The following is a 17208-nucleotide window of genomic DNA, read 5'->3' on the forward strand; positions in this document are numbered from 1 at the left end:
TTAATACAATTTATTAAAAATCCTAATTACGGGTCCAACTTGCGCTCCATAACTCAAGCCTCATTGAAAATCTATCAAAAAATCGTAACGAATTTTTGTTAGATCATGTCATCAAATCGGACTGCACACAAACAGAACCAGCTCCACACAAACAAGCCCTAAACTAACCAATAACTTGGAGAAACCTCTCAAAGTACGTACAACCCAGCATTTAAGAAATAAGCAATTGAGCCATTGTTTTCTAGTGTGAACCATCTCAAGGAACCTGGCCTGAGCAGTCTTACGCAAAACCGTACATTTCACGCAACGTTTCCACTTCTTGTAATTGTTGATAATTGCCAACAAACATCGATCCCACCTCGAATAAAATTTTCTTGAATCTTGATGTGCGTACGCAGCTGGAAAAGCATAATGCTTCTTAGGAAACAAGCTGTGAACCAGAATATTTCACAATGCTTACGAGGAAATTACATGCATGTAGGGCATCATGGCTGATCTATATATCCACCGTATATATAAATATATATATATATATATATATATATATATATATATATATATATAGTTTGCATCCTGCATCCACTTCCTCTCACATCCTCAAGTGGGTGCAGCTAGCATTGTCTTTAAGCATGCCAATCAAAAAGTTCATTAAGCACAATCCTGTGGTCATGCTTTTAGCCCGTGCAAGTAGTACGGTTTATTGATCAGCTTCCACCACAGCATATTTTGCAACAAAACTTTGGACCCAGGATCAGATCACAACTATATATTAAATAATTTTTTTTAGCCAACTTTTTAAATTGATATCTTTTTGCTTTAAGCAAACGGGAATTGGCCCAAAAAAGCTCTATATGTACATGACCATAGGAAACTTATCATGCATGGCTGATCATTACTGTTCTTTTTTATAATTACTTTAACTACAAAACATATATATAGCTAGGTGTTATCATGATGATGATCATCGAAAGGTATTACATGCATGGTTAATCCCCATAGACATCATGACCATCATCGAAAGGGAATCCACAACATTATAATAAGTTCATATAAAGGCAAGTATGCTCGGTACTTCTTATTGTTAATTAATTGGTTCAAGAATAATTTGCTGCCTCCTTGATCCCATTTCAATATAATTTGGGTTGACATTCTTCAATATTTCAAATGTGCTTAATTTACACTTTGATATTGCATGTCCATGTATACAGAGAAGGCAATGCCTTAGCTAGCAGATACCCTTCCTTCCTTTGGTGCAATGGGTACAACAAAATAATTATTTTCTCTCTCTATGAATTACTTAAACACATGATTGATATTTTTCTTTAGATCGTAACAGATATTCCCACGTTGCGTCATTAACTTTCTTTTTTCTGATCATTATCCTGATTGTAACTAGATTTTGTAAGAATTACAGTTTTTTATAAGCTGGTTTTGGAATTTCTGTAATCCTCTTACTCCTCTTTGTATAAGGTATTAATCCTCTTAAAATAAATATATAAATAATCACAAGGCCGACTCTGATAATTTCATGGAATAGCATAAAATTAGAAACATCACACTAGCTTATACACAAAGGCCGCTGAGACGATCTCCCTAGCTAAGAACTCTATGGCAAAAAGAATGATATACCTATCTAGCTATTTCTATATATATATATATATATATTATATATTCACTAGGCGGTGACAATCTGTAGATGGGGCATGCAGTCGCTGGATTTAAGGCGATGGCGGCAGGTAGGGCAAGAAGAGTGAGAGAGGAGCCATTTATCAATGCATGCGACGTGAAACCGGTGGCTGCACTTTGGCAGCACCCTTATCTTCTCCCCGTCCGCGAAATCCACTAGGCAGATTGCACAACCCGAAGCCGAAGATGGAGACCCTGAATTGGTGTAAGTCGAAGTTGGCAAAGCCACCATTTCTTTCTTCTTCAGCCCCGAGTTCAGTCTCCGAGAGGCTATCCACTGGACTGGCTCGGTCAAGGCACGATTTGCGCATTGAAACACGCATTGTAGCGTGGTGTTGAGTCCAAGAGCGCAAACGAAGGCACACAGAATGGCCGCAACAATGACCATAATATTGAAATTCATGCCCGGTTCAAGAGGGTGAATATCATGATCATCACAGCTCGTACTCATGGTGGGACTGAGGGTGGGGGGTTGAGTTCCAGCCATGGATCAGAGCGAGACAAGTGGGAGAATTGCAGATGAAGAAATGGAGAAGGTGGAGAGAAAGCACACATTTGAGGATGATAGAGTAGTGAGTGCTGAATGGGGAGTGGCGGTTAATATGTAATGGTGGAAGGAGTGGAATAATTGGGATGATCATGCTTACTGGATAATCCACTCACTGTCTTTCCCTTGCCTTTGATTATATATATTATAATATATATATGTATATATATGCGCTTCAAAGGAAGAGAAAAAGTGTACGCCTCGCTCGTTGGATATAGCTCTCGAGATCAGATTTTATGAATTCCTATTGGGTGGAGGTTCTTGATCATCGAGTTGCGGCCGACATGATGTTTTATTTTGGTGGAGAATTAAAGATGGGAGGGAGAGTACTGAGGCGTGGGGTTCAGTCACTCTCCTCGCAGAAACTTCTCTTTAATACATATTAGGAATATTTGATGGAAAAATATTGGCTACTATTTATTTTCACATTTTATATTTATAATTTTATTTTCATAAAATATGGTCGGGAGTGTTTTTCATAAAGATGTGAAATGTGAATAATAAATAATAATTGGTGCATATAATTTTTCTATTAGATGATGGCCAGTGTCTCTAGTTTTTCCCATACATGTAGTAATGCTTTTGGTCTTTGGTGCATAAAAATTGAAGGTACAAAACTTGGCCCATGATTGAACACTCAGCCTTCGAAAGGCCCATTAATGGAGCTCTTTCGTTACCACTATTCTCCCGTTCAGTCTAAAGGAGTTTGGGCCTTAATAATTTAATCTCTTTCTTCCTTTTTGTTTTTTTGTTTTTGATTTTGTTGAAGTTGGTATCTTTTATGAGTAATCTTATATGCAGTTGTAGAGTATATAAGTGTTATATAATTACTTTTAAAAAAAATAAAGTTTACTATTAAAAAATTAATTTTTTTCATGTGAATCTCGTATATATTCATTTTTTTCAAAATAATTACGAGGTGTTTGTATACTCACGACTGTAACTATCATTTTTCGTCTTTTATGAAAATTATAATTTAACAAAATTCACTTAGAAATACTTTGCCAAGACCTGATGACCATATTCTTTGCTATTTTCCTAAATTGGTTTTTCAATTAAGTTGGCTCACCAACTCTTAACCGAATGGCTGGGATGACTAATACCCAACCACACCCCTAATATTAATACGACAAGATATTATAAGTTAAAAGCTTGAATTTCAACCCTTGGACCTTTGGCTATGCTTATTCCATCCTGAAACTTGTTTGCATCTAACTATAATATTATCAACTAATTCAGGTTTGTCAACTTAAAGAAAGTTTTTTGGAAATTAATGAACTTATGACATATAGTTAGACCTTCTAGATCTGGACTAAAACATGTTGAATTTAGTTGTCTGCTCGTGAGTTGCTGCAGCTTTGAACACCATGAATTTCATAGGAACTGAAACTCCTACGTTTTGCGTTCAGCTTCAAGACAAATTATTCTACTTGGTTTTAGCTGATATCTGAAGCCAAACTCGAATTAGCGAGCTTGGTTCATTAAAACAGCTCATGAAGAATATATCTTGTACTTTAATCTCGTATATATATACTAATATTCCACCATGACTACATGTTCTGTTGTAATTTTGAGATTTTTGTATAAGAAATTGCTCATAATTAGAAAGTACTTCTTGAACCCAAACTCAGGTCAGCATCCCTTGGTCTGCTGTGACATATACACTGGCAGGAACATCCAAATCTGTCTGAATCTCAACACGGTTATCAGAAATATTCCTTAAGGCATGGTTGGGGAACTGGCTGCCAGTAGCACTTAACGAATACTGCACATTCCTAATAAGGTTAGGAAATAGAAGAACATGATTAAAGTCGACAACCCACGAGTTTCCTTTCCCATTCACAGACCCCCTTGCAACTGTGGACTTTATGTTCATCCCTCTCACATTGTTCCTATCAACCACAACTTGTTCGATATCTTTGAAAGGTCCATTGGTTTGATCCAACTGAACAATTTCAACTCCTTTATCGAACCCACAAAACATGTTATCAACAATATTGACCGCATGTGCAACCCCATTTATTGATTTTAGGACAATGTATGCATCTCCAAGGAAAAAGGTATTAGAGATGTGTAGCTGTACAGGGTCTTCAGCAACTATACCAGTGTAGTCCAAGTAGGAATTCACGATTCGGGTTTGTGTCAAACCGGGCAGTTTCAGATAAATCCCAGTGCCACCAAAACCAGTGGCCTTATTGTAGCAGTGCACCCCAGAAAGTATGTTGGCTTGACCGGAAACCATTATTCCTATTGCAGCTGAAAAAATGACCACATCCGTGACAGCATTATCGTTGCCCATTAGGCTTATTGCAGTTCCTGAAAAGTTCCTTTCACCATGATCACCACCAGCAGTGATGTGTTGGCCAAGGAAGGAGTTCCGGATGTAGGTTTCATGGCCACCTCGCACCAAAATCCCATTGGTTGTGAAATGGGTAATGTAACAGTTGTCTATGCTTGTCCTGAGTGAGTTTATGACAGCAGCGCCTCCACCCCTGTAGTTTGAATCCAACATGAGGTCTCTGAGGGTTATGTATTCATAACTGTAAGGTGATGATGAAGACAATTGCTGAGAATCCTTGGATCTTTCTCTCTTTTCTTCCATATTGCTGGTCGATGAAGCCGACAAGTCAATCAAATACCCATCAGTTGGAAAATCATCCGAGGCACGCAGTGTTCCTCCATGTATCTGTTTCATCAAAATACGCCAAGTTTACGAATTACACATCTTAAAAGTTTATAGCAAAATTGACTTTAAATCATTCTATCCATATAATTTAGAGCTACGGATTCCTAGCTAGGTGTCCTAAAAAGTGCAATCACTTTTCAGGATTTCTCTTCATGGCACCATAAAACTGTTGCAGATACCACTAGCTTTATCATTATAAAAGAAAAGTCTTTTACTTTTCAGAAAAACCATGGAGCAATATTCTCCTTTAGATTAAAGGAAAGCATTTCCGAAAGGCTGCCGAAAGGAGAATTTGCTTGCTCACGGCATATATATATATAGCTTTGATTAGAACCTAAAGAAGTCATTCATTTCCCAAAAGTCAAGTATTCTGAGTCATGTTAGACCAACTGTTTTAGACATTAACAATTTTCTAACACACCTGTGACCACAAGAACATGAAGACCTCTATATCAGCAAGGTACTTGGTCTAGCCACAGTGGCCTATGATATCGTGCCATGTGGAGTCGGCCACCTTTGTACGTACTGTTAGGTGTGATGGGTGAATAATTATATATGTTTGAAATGAGAAAAGTAGAAAACAATGCTTTAATGCTTAAAGACAGATGAAGTAACCCAGACATATATCTTTGTGAGAATACCTTGAGGTTCCCCACACCGGTGGCCGGCAATCGGAGTGGTCGGCTAATCAGGTAATTCCCGCCTTCAAGATTAATCTGTGCTCCCCCAAGGTTTTGTATTCCCTCTATCAATGACCCCGCACTTGGACCTTGGACTGCATCTGATATTGCTCTGAGGAGTGCTTCTGTGCTGTCTTCTCTTCCCGTTGGGTCTGCACCGTATGTCGTCACATGATACACACGTGGACTTGATGCAGCCTACATGCATCAACCATCATCATGATCATCAGTAACATGTATGAAGAGTGATTATTGGCCAAGACTATGAAATAGTTGGCCAAGAACAAACTACAGGAACCCACAAATTACCAAAATTTTCTTAAGAGGTTAATAGAACAAGAAGTATTGGTACCGGTGGTTGCTGAGCGTAGCTAGGAGAAGGCGAGATTGACGGTGGTGCAAGAGAAACTGAATCATGCCGGACGGAGGAGGATCTCAAGGCTTGCATTTTGCGAATTTGGTCATGATAGTGATCACCGGAAAACCGGCCCACCGGAGAATGTTCTCCATTAACATGAATTACAATGAAACTAGCCAACCCCATTAGCATGGAGAATATCAGAGCTTTCCCTTCCACGGTTGCTTCCATGATCTGTCTCCCCTACGTTAAAGACATGTTGGTGAGAGCATCCCATATATATGTGACTTGAGAGGCAGAGAGAAAGGGGGAGACTTGGGGGACATGGAAAGAGAAGGGACTATCTAAGATGTGATAGGAAATTTATTCATATTATAAGATCACACACATAACACCGGCGCTCTTCATTTTCATGTACCGATATTTTGAAAAGAGATTTGTGACTCATCATTTTCATACATACACGTTATATTTTGATGAGTAAAATTTTTCTTTCTAAAATAATGGTAGGTATAAGTTTTTGGACCTATAAATTTGACATGACGTTTTCGTAAAAAAAAGTGAATCTTCTCAATAAAAATTCATTCAGAAAAAAGTGAATCCTATTAAAATAATAAATAATTTTTTTGATTTTCTGATAAAGTCATGTGTTTCTTTGTACGTTCGGGATTTATAAAAAATAATATTTTATTGATTGTCTTAATAATATTGAGAGGTGGGAAATGGGAATTGGCTCAAGCTTTTGAATCTTAATTTGTTCTCTCTTGACAGGAAAGCGAGCAGTTACCAACTTCTTACTTTAGGGACCCTAAAAGGTTTGACGTTGTGCAAAAGGTACCTCTACAAAGGAAGGCAAACGATCATATAATTCAGGAAGGAATATATAACGTATAAGGGCTCCAACTCCAAGTACCTTAATCATGTAGGCCACCCATATCATGATCAGTTTAGTAGGTTAGTTGCTATGCCGGTGATGATGATCTGATAAGTGGTGATATCATGTCTTATAAATTAAGCATTCTTGATATATGTTTTATCTTAGGTTATTTATTTTTATTTTTAAATTTATAATTAACTGCAATAAAAGGAAGCAAAGAGGTTAATCAAATCATGGTACATAATTTGAGAAGGTTCAAATGTGCATGAGAGGATAAAAAATGCCAAAGTATCTCCAGCTATCTATTATATATGTTAAATGTTATAATTATAAAGAGATCTTATAAAAATAAATTTCTAAATTTCTAAGCGGTTAAATAATTTTTTTATTTAATTACATAGTTGAATTTTCACACTAGTCTGCAGTGAATGATCAGTGGTTTAGCTTTCACTTTCTAGAATTTTTAGTGCAGTATGTGATCATCTAGGACAGTAGGAAGTACTGAATGTGATGCTGATCTTAGCATATATATATAATAAATATGTAAAAATGATTATATATATAATCCTTAATTAATTGTCTTGCATCTGATTGATTCTGACAGCAGGCGCTCTGCAGGCAAAACATGCACGGCCATTTTTCAACTGAACGGCAAGCAATTGCCTACTTTGTTGTTTGTTCAACCAAAACCTACTTAATCCATGTGATTTACATGAATATCATCGAAATCATGCATGTACGGTGAAAATTAGGTATTCGCGTGGCTCGAAGGTGACTTCTATTAGATGATACTGAGCTGCTGCAGAGACTGCTTTTAGCCCATCTCGAACATTCTTATGCGTAAGGCAGCATTTTATGGGTATCAAACTCAGGCTATAATCAAGATCTCAATTGGAAAAGCTCTTTTGGCGCCACATCTTGTTCACTAATTTGTTGGTACAATCAAAACTTCCTGCAATATTTATTATAAAAAATAATTTAGTTATAAAAAAATTATACAAAAATAAACCGATAAGTTGATGTGATATATCAGATTATAAAGTTATTTTTATTATAAAATAGATATAATATGAGATCACAAGAAGTCACGTTAATTTGTAATTGAATTTACTTTTATGTAATCTATTTGTGTTCATAACATTCTCATTTATTATTGCTAAGGTGAATTTTTTTGGTGGGTTGTTGCTGGCCGGGTTATTGATCATGATCATCATGGTCCTGATGAAAATTCATATATAGGTTCTGATAGTCAAGTCAGAAACACACAAGAAGTAATAGCCAAATGGTTATTATTAATACCGGCCAGTTATGATCACCAACTGTCCCCATTCATTTTTCACCATACTGAATAAGGTAAATTATGCTCTTATTTCCCAGCTAGCAGACAAAAGCATGCATGCAGGTGTGTCATGTGATAATTAGAGCCACGACCAGATCACAACATGACTAAAGGCTCATGATATATGTTTTATCTTAGGTCTTACGTAAGGTATTAGTGTGGAGTACTACTCATTGACGACAATGAGAAGAGAATGATAAAGAATTCATTAGCTTTTATGCTCGATCGTGACTTGCCTTTATTGTCCCATTTATGCTGTTGGGTTAGATTGCTTGAATTTGCTACATATTAATTGGAGATGGATAAAGAGAGAGGAAACAAAAGCTTCTTTGCTTGTTGGCAGCAACTACAGACTAATCGTGGCACTTTATTTATTTATTTATTATTTTTGGCCGAAAGGAGGACTGCACCTTCGACACTTTATTAATATAAAATACCATTATAATGAGCATATAACATACTTAAAGAATCCATTCAATGCATAAGCTGGCCCAATTTGATTGCCTACCAGCCCTGTTTGAAAATATTATTTTTCAAATATTAAAATTCGAATAAAATTTTAAAAAATTTAATATCTTGTTAGCTAGTTTAGCAAAAGTTACGTAATAGTTGTGTCTATATAATTTTCTTTATTGAAACCCACCTTTTTCTTTATGTGTAAATCCACTTTAATACCTGATCTTCAATAAATCTTTGTGGATATTTATTAAGTTTCAAATTAGGTGGGTGAATCGTGAAGGAATTGCATTAGGACTCTAGGCTTGAGTCATGTTGGATGTAGTTATATAGTGTGTAAATTGCGCACACTCCATCTGAAAAAGAATAGAATTTATTATTAAAAATTAATTTTTTTCATATAAATATTTCATATTTACCCACTTTTTAAAAATGAATATAAAGACTTGTACACCTTAAAACTATAAATATCATTTCTCTTCCAAGCTTTCATATTGATTGTATTAGTCATTGAAGTTCACATAACATATAGAAGTATTACAATCATATCAAGTCACGTCAATTTGTGTATTTCTGAGCATGAAATCTTTTTACTAGACTTTATATATATATATATATATAAAATATGAATGTTCTAATGTCAGCTCATACATTAAAAGATTTTATCCATATTTTTACCAAACAATTTCTTGGAACCAAATGGGAAAGATGATAGAGGACGTTGAGCGACCTTTCCACCAATATTTTAACAAAAATGCCTTTGAATTTTATATTCTGTCAGCAATCTAAACAAATTATTGTATTACAAAACAGCTCTGTTTGCTATCCATACAAAATTAATCAAATCGAACTATCTTACGGATGACAATAATATAGTAAGATAGTTTTTTTAAAATTAGTATCACTATCCAACAATAACCTAAGGAGAAGAAAATACAACCACAAAAATATTGTAATGGTCAATATATGCGAAATTTATTCTATAACTACAAATATCATTTTTCTCTTTTTAAGTTTTTGTAATTTAATAAGATAAGGTTGAAGTACTCCTCGAGGATTGGTTTGAGATGTGCACAAATTGTATGATATGTGATGTGCTATTTGCATGACCGTAAGGCAATAGTTTTTTACGTGACTCCATCCTTGCCAATCTCTATATAGTGGAACTGAATAGAAAGTGAGATGATATTTGCACGGATAAAAGCACTTAGCCTTGTCCGTGCATTTTCACAACCTTTTGAAATCTAAATGCTTACGGAAAGTTGAAAAAGATGTTTATTGTTATGAGATTTGAAATAGTTAAATTGTTTATTATATTTTATGTGAAAATTTGAGAAAGTTGTAATAATGAAATAAGAATTTTATGTCTCATCTCTCATGTCCCAAACATACCCTAAACTCATCTTAAATGGGTTCCACAGAACTCATTTTATCATCTCAACTCATAACTATTTATAAAGAACTCAACTCAATTCAACATCCAAATGGAACCTATTTGTGCACAGTGCTCTAATACAAGTCCAATTGGTACTTCCATGGGTTGAATGACTTTAAAATGGACCTCGGCCCAATCCCAATAAGTTTGGGCCAACAACCTTTAACGACCCCGTAACAGGGATGGTTAAGAATGATAAAATATAAGATGGGAGAACGACATTTTCTGTGATAGAAAATACATTTGATACAGCAAACAAAATCATTTACATGTAATTATAAAACATCAACCAAGGGAAGATCTCCGTACAGTGATTACAGGTCCGGCATTCAGAGGGAGGAGGCTCCAATAAGAACCCTGATTGTCAATACAACAACCATGCCATTTAATTCTGTAAGAACCCACTGGAAAACCAGAAATATCAAGCAAGCAACTTTCAAATCCTTGGCCTCTCTCATTTGGTTCAAAATGCACAAATGCATAGACCCCGTCCTCGTTGTCATCACGCCTCCTACGCTTGCTATTATTAATCTTTTTGGTGCTTAAATTTTTCACATGATGCAGTAGCATTTCGTTGATTTCTACAATGTCATCAGTTTCCCAAGCTGGGGAACCCTGCAACATCTGCTCCTTGTTTTCTTCATTTGGCCTGGGCTCCTCAAAGGATACCCTACTATAAAGAATGCAGTATAACTTGGTCACCTGAGCTGGGAGATTCGGCGGCAAGTTAATCAGTTGAAGACAAAGGTTTAAAGACAGGTGGAAGCCTGACAATACAGATATTCCATCTGGGTTCCTAGTGTCCGAATTGCAGGCAAAGAGCTCCGACCCAATGCAATTCCTGAATTCATGGCAAATTTCAAATCAAAATGAAGTAAAAATAATACCCCCCAAAAAAAAAAAAAAAAAAAAAAAAACCTTTTGCCAAATGAATAAAATACTCTGAGAGTCCTTTCCTCATATTATAAAATTCAAGCAATCATAAAAGGAAGAACCGCCTCCATGTTGATATTGTTCAACAATACAAGTCAACTTTTTTCTGGCCATAAAAGAACAACAATGCGAATCCAAAGAGTAGCCATAAGATGCACGCAGACAGGTAAGAAACAACAAGTTAAGTAACCTCGTGCTGACCTGTAAGTTTATTTACTATTAAATTTACCTCATTCAGATCTTAAAATATAATCTGAGGTCTCTCATCCTTTGGCATAGAAAAATCACCAAGGTTGCAGCTTGTGTCATCTATCCATGCTCTAGAGATGAAAATATACTAATAACTAGGTTGTTTCAAAACAAAAAAGCTTTAGCGTAGGTCCTTTAACGCCACACATACAAAATAATTCAATAAGATATTTCCAATCAATATAAGCCGTAAAAGAAATCTATTGCTCAGCACCGGGAAACTCATTAGCATACCTTACTTTAAAGAAGTATCTGGGAGTTTGATAAGGAATATGTATCCATTTCATGATAATGCTCCACAAAAGTTGTAAACCACCCTTGGCAACTTGAGATAAAATATCCTCGTTATGCTCTCTATTTACCTCTTGCAAACCAATTATCCCAGAAACAGCATAACTACAGATAGAAAGAATATCCTTTTCTTCACATCCAACCTTCAAAATTTTATCTCTACACTGCAAGTCAAAACACATCTTAAGCTGTCCACTGACATCAAAAAGCTGACAGAGATTTCTACTTATCTCATGGTCTACATGCCACAAACGCCCGACTAAATTTTGTTTTAGCATCACACGTAAAGAGTTTTCCGAGTTTCCCAGACCACAAGATGTAAGACAATCGGTGGGAAGACTTGGAACAAAAAATATGAAACCAGTACTAAAGGCCAAAAGCGAACAACTTAGTGCAAGTGATGAAACGACTTTTGAACTCTTGCTGTCCATACCAATAAAAGATGTGGCAATTAGATCAAATTCCTGTGCTAGCTTCTTGAACCGCAAAGAGACCCGAATAACTTCAGGCAAAGATTTCAGGCACTCAACCAATATACTCCTCTCAACCTCCACATTATTGCTAATGTTGTCCAGGTTAAATGGAATGGTTCTTAGAATTCTTAGTATATCTACCAAGGCTCTTAAAAGTTTAGCTCTTATATGCAGAAACCATCTCTGGAAACAAAATTCTTGACCTGATCTGACAGCAGCTTCTAATGTTTTACCAGAAGAGCAGATGCCCTCATAAGCCCCAACAAACTCCTCACAGTAATTAGGCTTGTTATTATTTCCAGCAGTATCTCCTCTGACTTCACTTAAATCAAAACTGGCTGGAAATTCGTTCTTCTTTAACCAATCAGCTAAAGTAGACCCCTGTATTGGGAAAACCAGTAGATGGAGTTTCCTCTCAGAATTAGCTAATTGAAATATTGATGTTAACCAGCAGTAGCAAATATCAGACTGAACTTTTGTTATTAAATGCTGAAATATGAAAGCAGCAGTGAACCAGTCTCCCTGGCATGCTGCATATGTCCCAGCTTTGTAAGCAGGCCAGTAATACCCATCTTTCAACATCTTACTTGCAGACTCTAGGGTAATAGTCTCTTTCTCAACCAAGTAACTATTAATAGAGTCTCTATTATGACTGCAAGATTCCTCACTTCCTTTCAACAAGCAACCCCAAAAGATTCGATGGTGGAGTAACAGGGAGTAGATTGTACATGAATAACAATCAAATGAGCTGCACTTACACACACCTTCAACCAGAAGCTTCACTCTTTCAAACACTGGGACAGTGAGAGCACGAGCTTCATTGAGATTTTCAAGACAGGCAACCACAAACCTATATACGATATGTAAAAGCTTTGACTTAATGACTGTACTCTTTTCTCTTTTGAAGTCCATCTCATGAAATAGTATATCCGATTGCCTTGTAGCCATGACGTGGTCATGCACATTTGCAACATATTCAATAAACAAAGATATTTTATCCAGCACCAGAACGCCCAGATCAGTATATTCTCCAACCAAAAGAACAAGAAGGTTGAGCAGACTATGAACTCCTTGAAACGCTGGGGAGTCAATCTGGCAAAGATCCAATAATTGCTTTACCAGCAATGTAATCTGATCTATGATCAATAATATTACCCTTGATGGCAGAGGCGAGGAAACAAACAAACCAGATTCCCTTTCCCTTATTCCCCTAAGCTTGATTGATATATCTACCAGAACCTGGATAAATAAGAAGTTCTTCGACATAATTGGAGATTGGGAGGAATCTTCAGCAATGGTTAACAGCTTTGTGATTTCAGGCATGTCCAAACAGGGCAAATGAGGTGGAATATATGAAAGGATCTGCATATTGGCTAACATTGGTAAACATAGGGTAACTTTTAACAATATTCAATCACAAGTTCTTCTACATGGCTCAGAAATGACCTTATGTAAAATCTTTAGAGCTTCATGTTGCATGAATGTAGGAACTTCGGGCTCATTTAGAGTGCTCAATAATGCTTTGATTAGATCTGCATTCACAGGAAAATGGCATGGTCTTTTTATGAAAATGAAATGCAGGCATCTTAACACTGCTGCTTTAATACGCATAGTTTTTTCTCGTGTAAGAAATGAGAAAAGCGTGTCCACCTGCATCATGATGTAAATGATATAATTAACTACAGATATGGCCACAACTCATCAAATAAAACGTCATGATCTCTGACCACTTTTCAGTATAGACAAGCAGGTGTTACCGCCATCCATTTAATCCCACCATACTTCACCTCCAAATTTTTAAATGCATTGCTAGTTACAATCTCAAATTGAGAATTTTATTCACAGCACAGCTTAATATATAAGCGTTCTGCCAATAAGAGCTGAACTAGGCAGACAAGATATGTATATGTACGGATTTATATACGCACAGTTGGAAAACTTGTAATGAATATTCTGTTATTTAATCTTCTTTTATTATCTTGTGTAACTGATAGTCTAATATTAATATACTTATTTTTCAGTTTTAAGAACAGGCAGGAAAGCAGATCTCTGCACATATGCCTCCTGCCTCTTTAACAACAACACAGAAAATTATGATGGGAAAGGATACCTGTTCAGAAATAAGAATGGTTGATTTGGAAGCGAGCTTGGTGAGTGAAACTAGCGACGTGACCAAAAAATCCTCTTCAGAAGAGTCCAACACCAACTTTAGACCTGTCTGTGACAAACAAATGTAAGTGTCATTCACCGTATAAATTAAATGTAAGTGTCATTCACTGTATAAATTAATGATATATTTGACCAAACAGACAAACTGTAGCCAAAACAAGAGAAAGATCAAATTGCTTATGGTCAGTGAACACCAATCTTTGCTCAAAAGAAAAGAAAAAAAACTTACTTTACAAGTAAAGATTTTCAATTTGAGTAGTCAAGCCTTTGCCGACATCACAAAACACAGCTACTTTTTGGTCAATAATTAGAACAATTCAGAAAGATGAGTATCATTTCACAAAGATATCTATCATGATGGGGCAGTTAAATACATCTACCAACATTGCACTATTGTTGCATGATATCACCTTACCACATGTTACTTGGATTGACTCTCTCAATGCACCTTTCCCATCCCCAGCATTTTTTTATCAAAGAGAAAAAAAAGGGCAATTGCATCCAGAATGGAACTAAATTTACAGCTTCATATAGATTTCCGTGTGTTTATCTCTAATTGAAACTAAATCAGAAGAGGTCCAGTACCTTGTAAGCTCTATTTGCAACTGAATATGAGCACCCAATCTTTGCAAAAACCCGTGCCCCAGCTAACCTTACAGCAGATGATGTTTCTGATGAAGTTGCCATACAAACCAGCATCTCCAATACAATACAAGAAAAATCATCTGATAACTCAGAAAAGCATCCAGCAGCAAACAATGACGCTTTTACCTGCAGAAACCAAATTGAATGTTTCCAGATCACTTCCAGGAAACTCCGTGCAGATGATCAATTGAGGTAAAGAACTAAGTATTTTTTAAAAAGAGTGGACAAAGAAGAAGGGGGCAAGGGGTAGGTGAACAATGTGCCCCTGAAAGTCTCCATGAGACCTAAAACCACAAGTCCAAGGAGCTAAGTAAGTCCACAGTCAGTGCTGATCTGTACATGAAGTCTTTTGACCTCAGTATAAGCCAAAGTTTGCATTTTTTTCTTTAAAACATTCCATAGAAAGGCTTGACGTCCTCCATATCAATTTCCTGATAGCTTCTATGGCTTCAGAGTTTATACATTTGTTGTAATCTTTTCTGAAAAACTAACTCAATTTTTGGCCTTTGCATTCATTAGAATAAAAACAAAGGGGTGCATAAACTCTCATATGAATAAACGAGTGATTATAAAGTTGACTTATATGAATAAGCTTACATCTTATTTATTGTAAGGTTCTTATTAATAATGAGAGAATAAAATTGAGTTGCAGAAATAATGCTAATGAAAATACCATGAATTTTAACAGGACACAAAGATACTGATCTCACCTCCAAAGCATCAGACGAAACTAGACTAGAGAGTATCAAGTATCGTATCTGGGCACTGTTATTTGCAAAGTCAGCCCAACAACCAAAGAGAGCTAACGCCAATGCCCTCAACTCAGCATCCCCAGTATCAAAAACAATCTTTACTCTCCTCAACAATTCTACGTGATTGTGAACCGTGGCCATCGATAAAATCCCTTTGTTTTCTTTAATTTTCTTCTTCTTGCCACGATGCCTGTACTCTGCTAAGAAAATCCTAACAATGGCAAGTTTGATGTGCTTGCCACCCAACCTAAAAGCATCAGCAAGCCGTAATAGGATGGTGTTGGCAAAAAGCCTATCCTCCCCGGGCACTAAGTCAAACATCTTATACACAGCCATAGTTGGTTCAGGTTCTCTACTCCAATGCTCCAGCCTTGACCCAGTCCGTAATATAGCTTCAACACAGAGATCTGTATTGAGAATAAAGAAAATCTTATTTCTAATAAAAAAAAAGTAAAAATTTAGCAAAATAAAACCATTTGAGTTTAATCTCTCTCAATTGGTCATAATGAATCAAACTCACATTTTGCACCAGCTTAAAGAATCAAATTATTATCTACGAAAAGAAGTATAAAGAAGTAAAAGAAAAAGAAAAAAGAGCCGTAACCAGGGTTTTTGGAACGTAGGGCCTTCTCCAGCTCAATGCTCCATTCCATGGCACAGGCAGCAGGATTCCTCTCCATCACCGCTCTCCCCAGGTTCCTTTAACCACCTGAATTAAGCATCTTACCTAGCTTAATTGATACCGAAGATAAAATAAATAAAATAAACGTTTTATTAAGCAACGATAGAAAAAAAAAAAAAGAAGAGCACCTCAATACTGTATTTCATATGTAAATCGCTAAAAAATGCCTTTTTTTTTTAGTCCATTAATACTACATGAGGATTTATATGTATATATATCAGTGGCAACATCACAGTTTTCCCCAAATATAATAACATAAAAGCTCAATTGATCTCCTTCTCTAATTTAGGGACGGATTCTCTTAGGACTTTAGTAGGATCTGAATACTATTTTGTACTGGATCAGGTTCTTTAAGCGCTTATAAGAGGGGAAAAAACAAAAATAAAAAAACTCTTTAGAAAACGTAACAACGTATCACTAGCTTGCATTCTGTGAGAAATTCCATCAAACACTTGGTGCCATAATCAAAACAAGGCACTGCTAAGCTTAAAAGTCATCACCCATAAAGAACGAAATTAATACGGTATTGATCAATGATCAGGATGAAGTTAATGGCAAAAAAAACCCCAAAAATCATAGAACTCTTATGAGAAATTCAGGAAGTTACAAGTAATAATCATGTAGTGTGAGGGCGAACGGCGAGGAGCAAAGCTGGCTGTGAAGGAACTTCGGGACAAAAAATGGCGCGAGAGCGAGGACTTGGGGACTGGGGAGCATAACATTTTGTGGGATTAATTGGATTCCATCGACGCTGGGTTAAACATGTGGGCTTGTATTAAGTGGGCTCTTATTATTGGGCCGCTTAATTGAAATCATCAGCTAATGGGCTCGTGACACAACGAGGAATACGTCGTCAAAGCGCAATATGATTTCTAAGTAAAGCAATAAATAATAATCTTGGTAATATGACGAGTATGTCCTCTCAATTTCAACCGAAATGGATAATATAA

General features: G+C 36.2%; 3 protein-coding genes across 3 annotated transcripts; all 3 read right to left on the reverse strand.

Annotated features, from left to right (window-relative positions):
* Window positions 1-1562: 1562 nt before the first annotated feature.
* On the reverse strand, window positions 1563-2243 carry LOC109006368 (RING-H2 finger protein ATL74-like). The gene has a single exon (XM_018985640.2). The coding sequence runs from the start codon at window positions 2171-2173 to the stop codon at window positions 1676-1678; it is 498 nt and encodes a 165-aa protein (XP_018841185.1). The 5' UTR covers window positions 2174-2243; the 3' UTR covers window positions 1563-1675.
* Window positions 2244-3848: 1605 nt separating this feature from the next.
* On the reverse strand, window positions 3849-6241 carry LOC109006367 (polygalacturonase QRT3-like). Its single transcript, XM_018985639.2, has 3 exons — window positions 5952-6241; window positions 5561-5797; window positions 3849-4919 (listed from the first exon to the last, which is right to left on the reverse strand). The coding sequence occupies exons 1-3, from the start codon at window positions 6186-6188 to the stop codon at window positions 3861-3863; spliced, it is 1533 nt and encodes a 510-aa protein (XP_018841184.1). The 5' UTR covers window positions 6189-6241; the 3' UTR covers window positions 3849-3860.
* Window positions 6242-10101: 3860 nt separating this feature from the next.
* Window positions 10102-16956, reverse strand: LOC109006366. Its single transcript, XM_018985637.2, has 8 exons — window positions 16866-16956; window positions 16181-16285; window positions 15535-15983; window positions 14765-14950; window positions 14121-14228; window positions 13457-13660; window positions 11481-13372; window positions 10102-10905 (listed from the first exon to the last, which is right to left on the reverse strand). The coding sequence occupies exons 2-8, from the start codon at window positions 16254-16256 to the stop codon at window positions 10350-10352; spliced, it is 3471 nt and encodes a 1156-aa protein (XP_018841182.1). The 5' UTR covers window positions 16257-16285; window positions 16866-16956; the 3' UTR covers window positions 10102-10349.
* Between the last annotated feature and the right edge of the window lie 252 nt (window positions 16957-17208).

This window comes from Juglans regia, chromosome 4 (genome assembly GCF_001411555.2).
Source record: "Juglans regia cultivar Chandler chromosome 4, Walnut 2.0, whole genome shotgun sequence".
Lineage (NCBI taxonomy): Eukaryota > Viridiplantae > Streptophyta > Magnoliopsida > Fagales > Juglandaceae > Juglans > Juglans regia.

Coding starts and splice junctions, on each gene's coding strand:
- LOC109006368 (XM_018985640.2), bottom strand. CDS start 2,173: ATGGCTGGAACTCAACCCCCCACCCTCAGTCCCACCATGAGTACGAGC.
- LOC109006367 (XM_018985639.2), bottom strand. CDS start 6,188: ATGGAAGCAACCGTGGAAGGGAAAGCTCTGATATTCTCCATGCTAATG. Junction 5,798..5,951: donor GCTACGCTCAGCAACCACCG/GTACCAATACTT, acceptor TGATGCATGTAG/GCTGCATCAAGTCCACGTGT. Junction 4,920..5,560: donor CCGGTGTGGGGAACCTCAAG/GTATTCTCACAA, acceptor TTGATGAAACAG/ATACATGGAGGAACACTGCG.
- LOC109006366 (XM_018985637.2), bottom strand. CDS start 16,256: ATGGAGAGGAATCCTGCTGCCTGTGCCATGGAATGGAGCATTGAGCTG. Junction 13,373..13,456: donor CTCTAAAGATTTTACATAAG/GTCATTTCTGAG, acceptor GCCAATATGCAG/ATCCTTTCATATATTCCACC. Junction 10,906..11,480: donor AGATACTTCTTTAAAGTAAG/GTATGCTAATGA, acceptor CCATGAATTCAG/GAATTGCATTGGGTCGGAGC.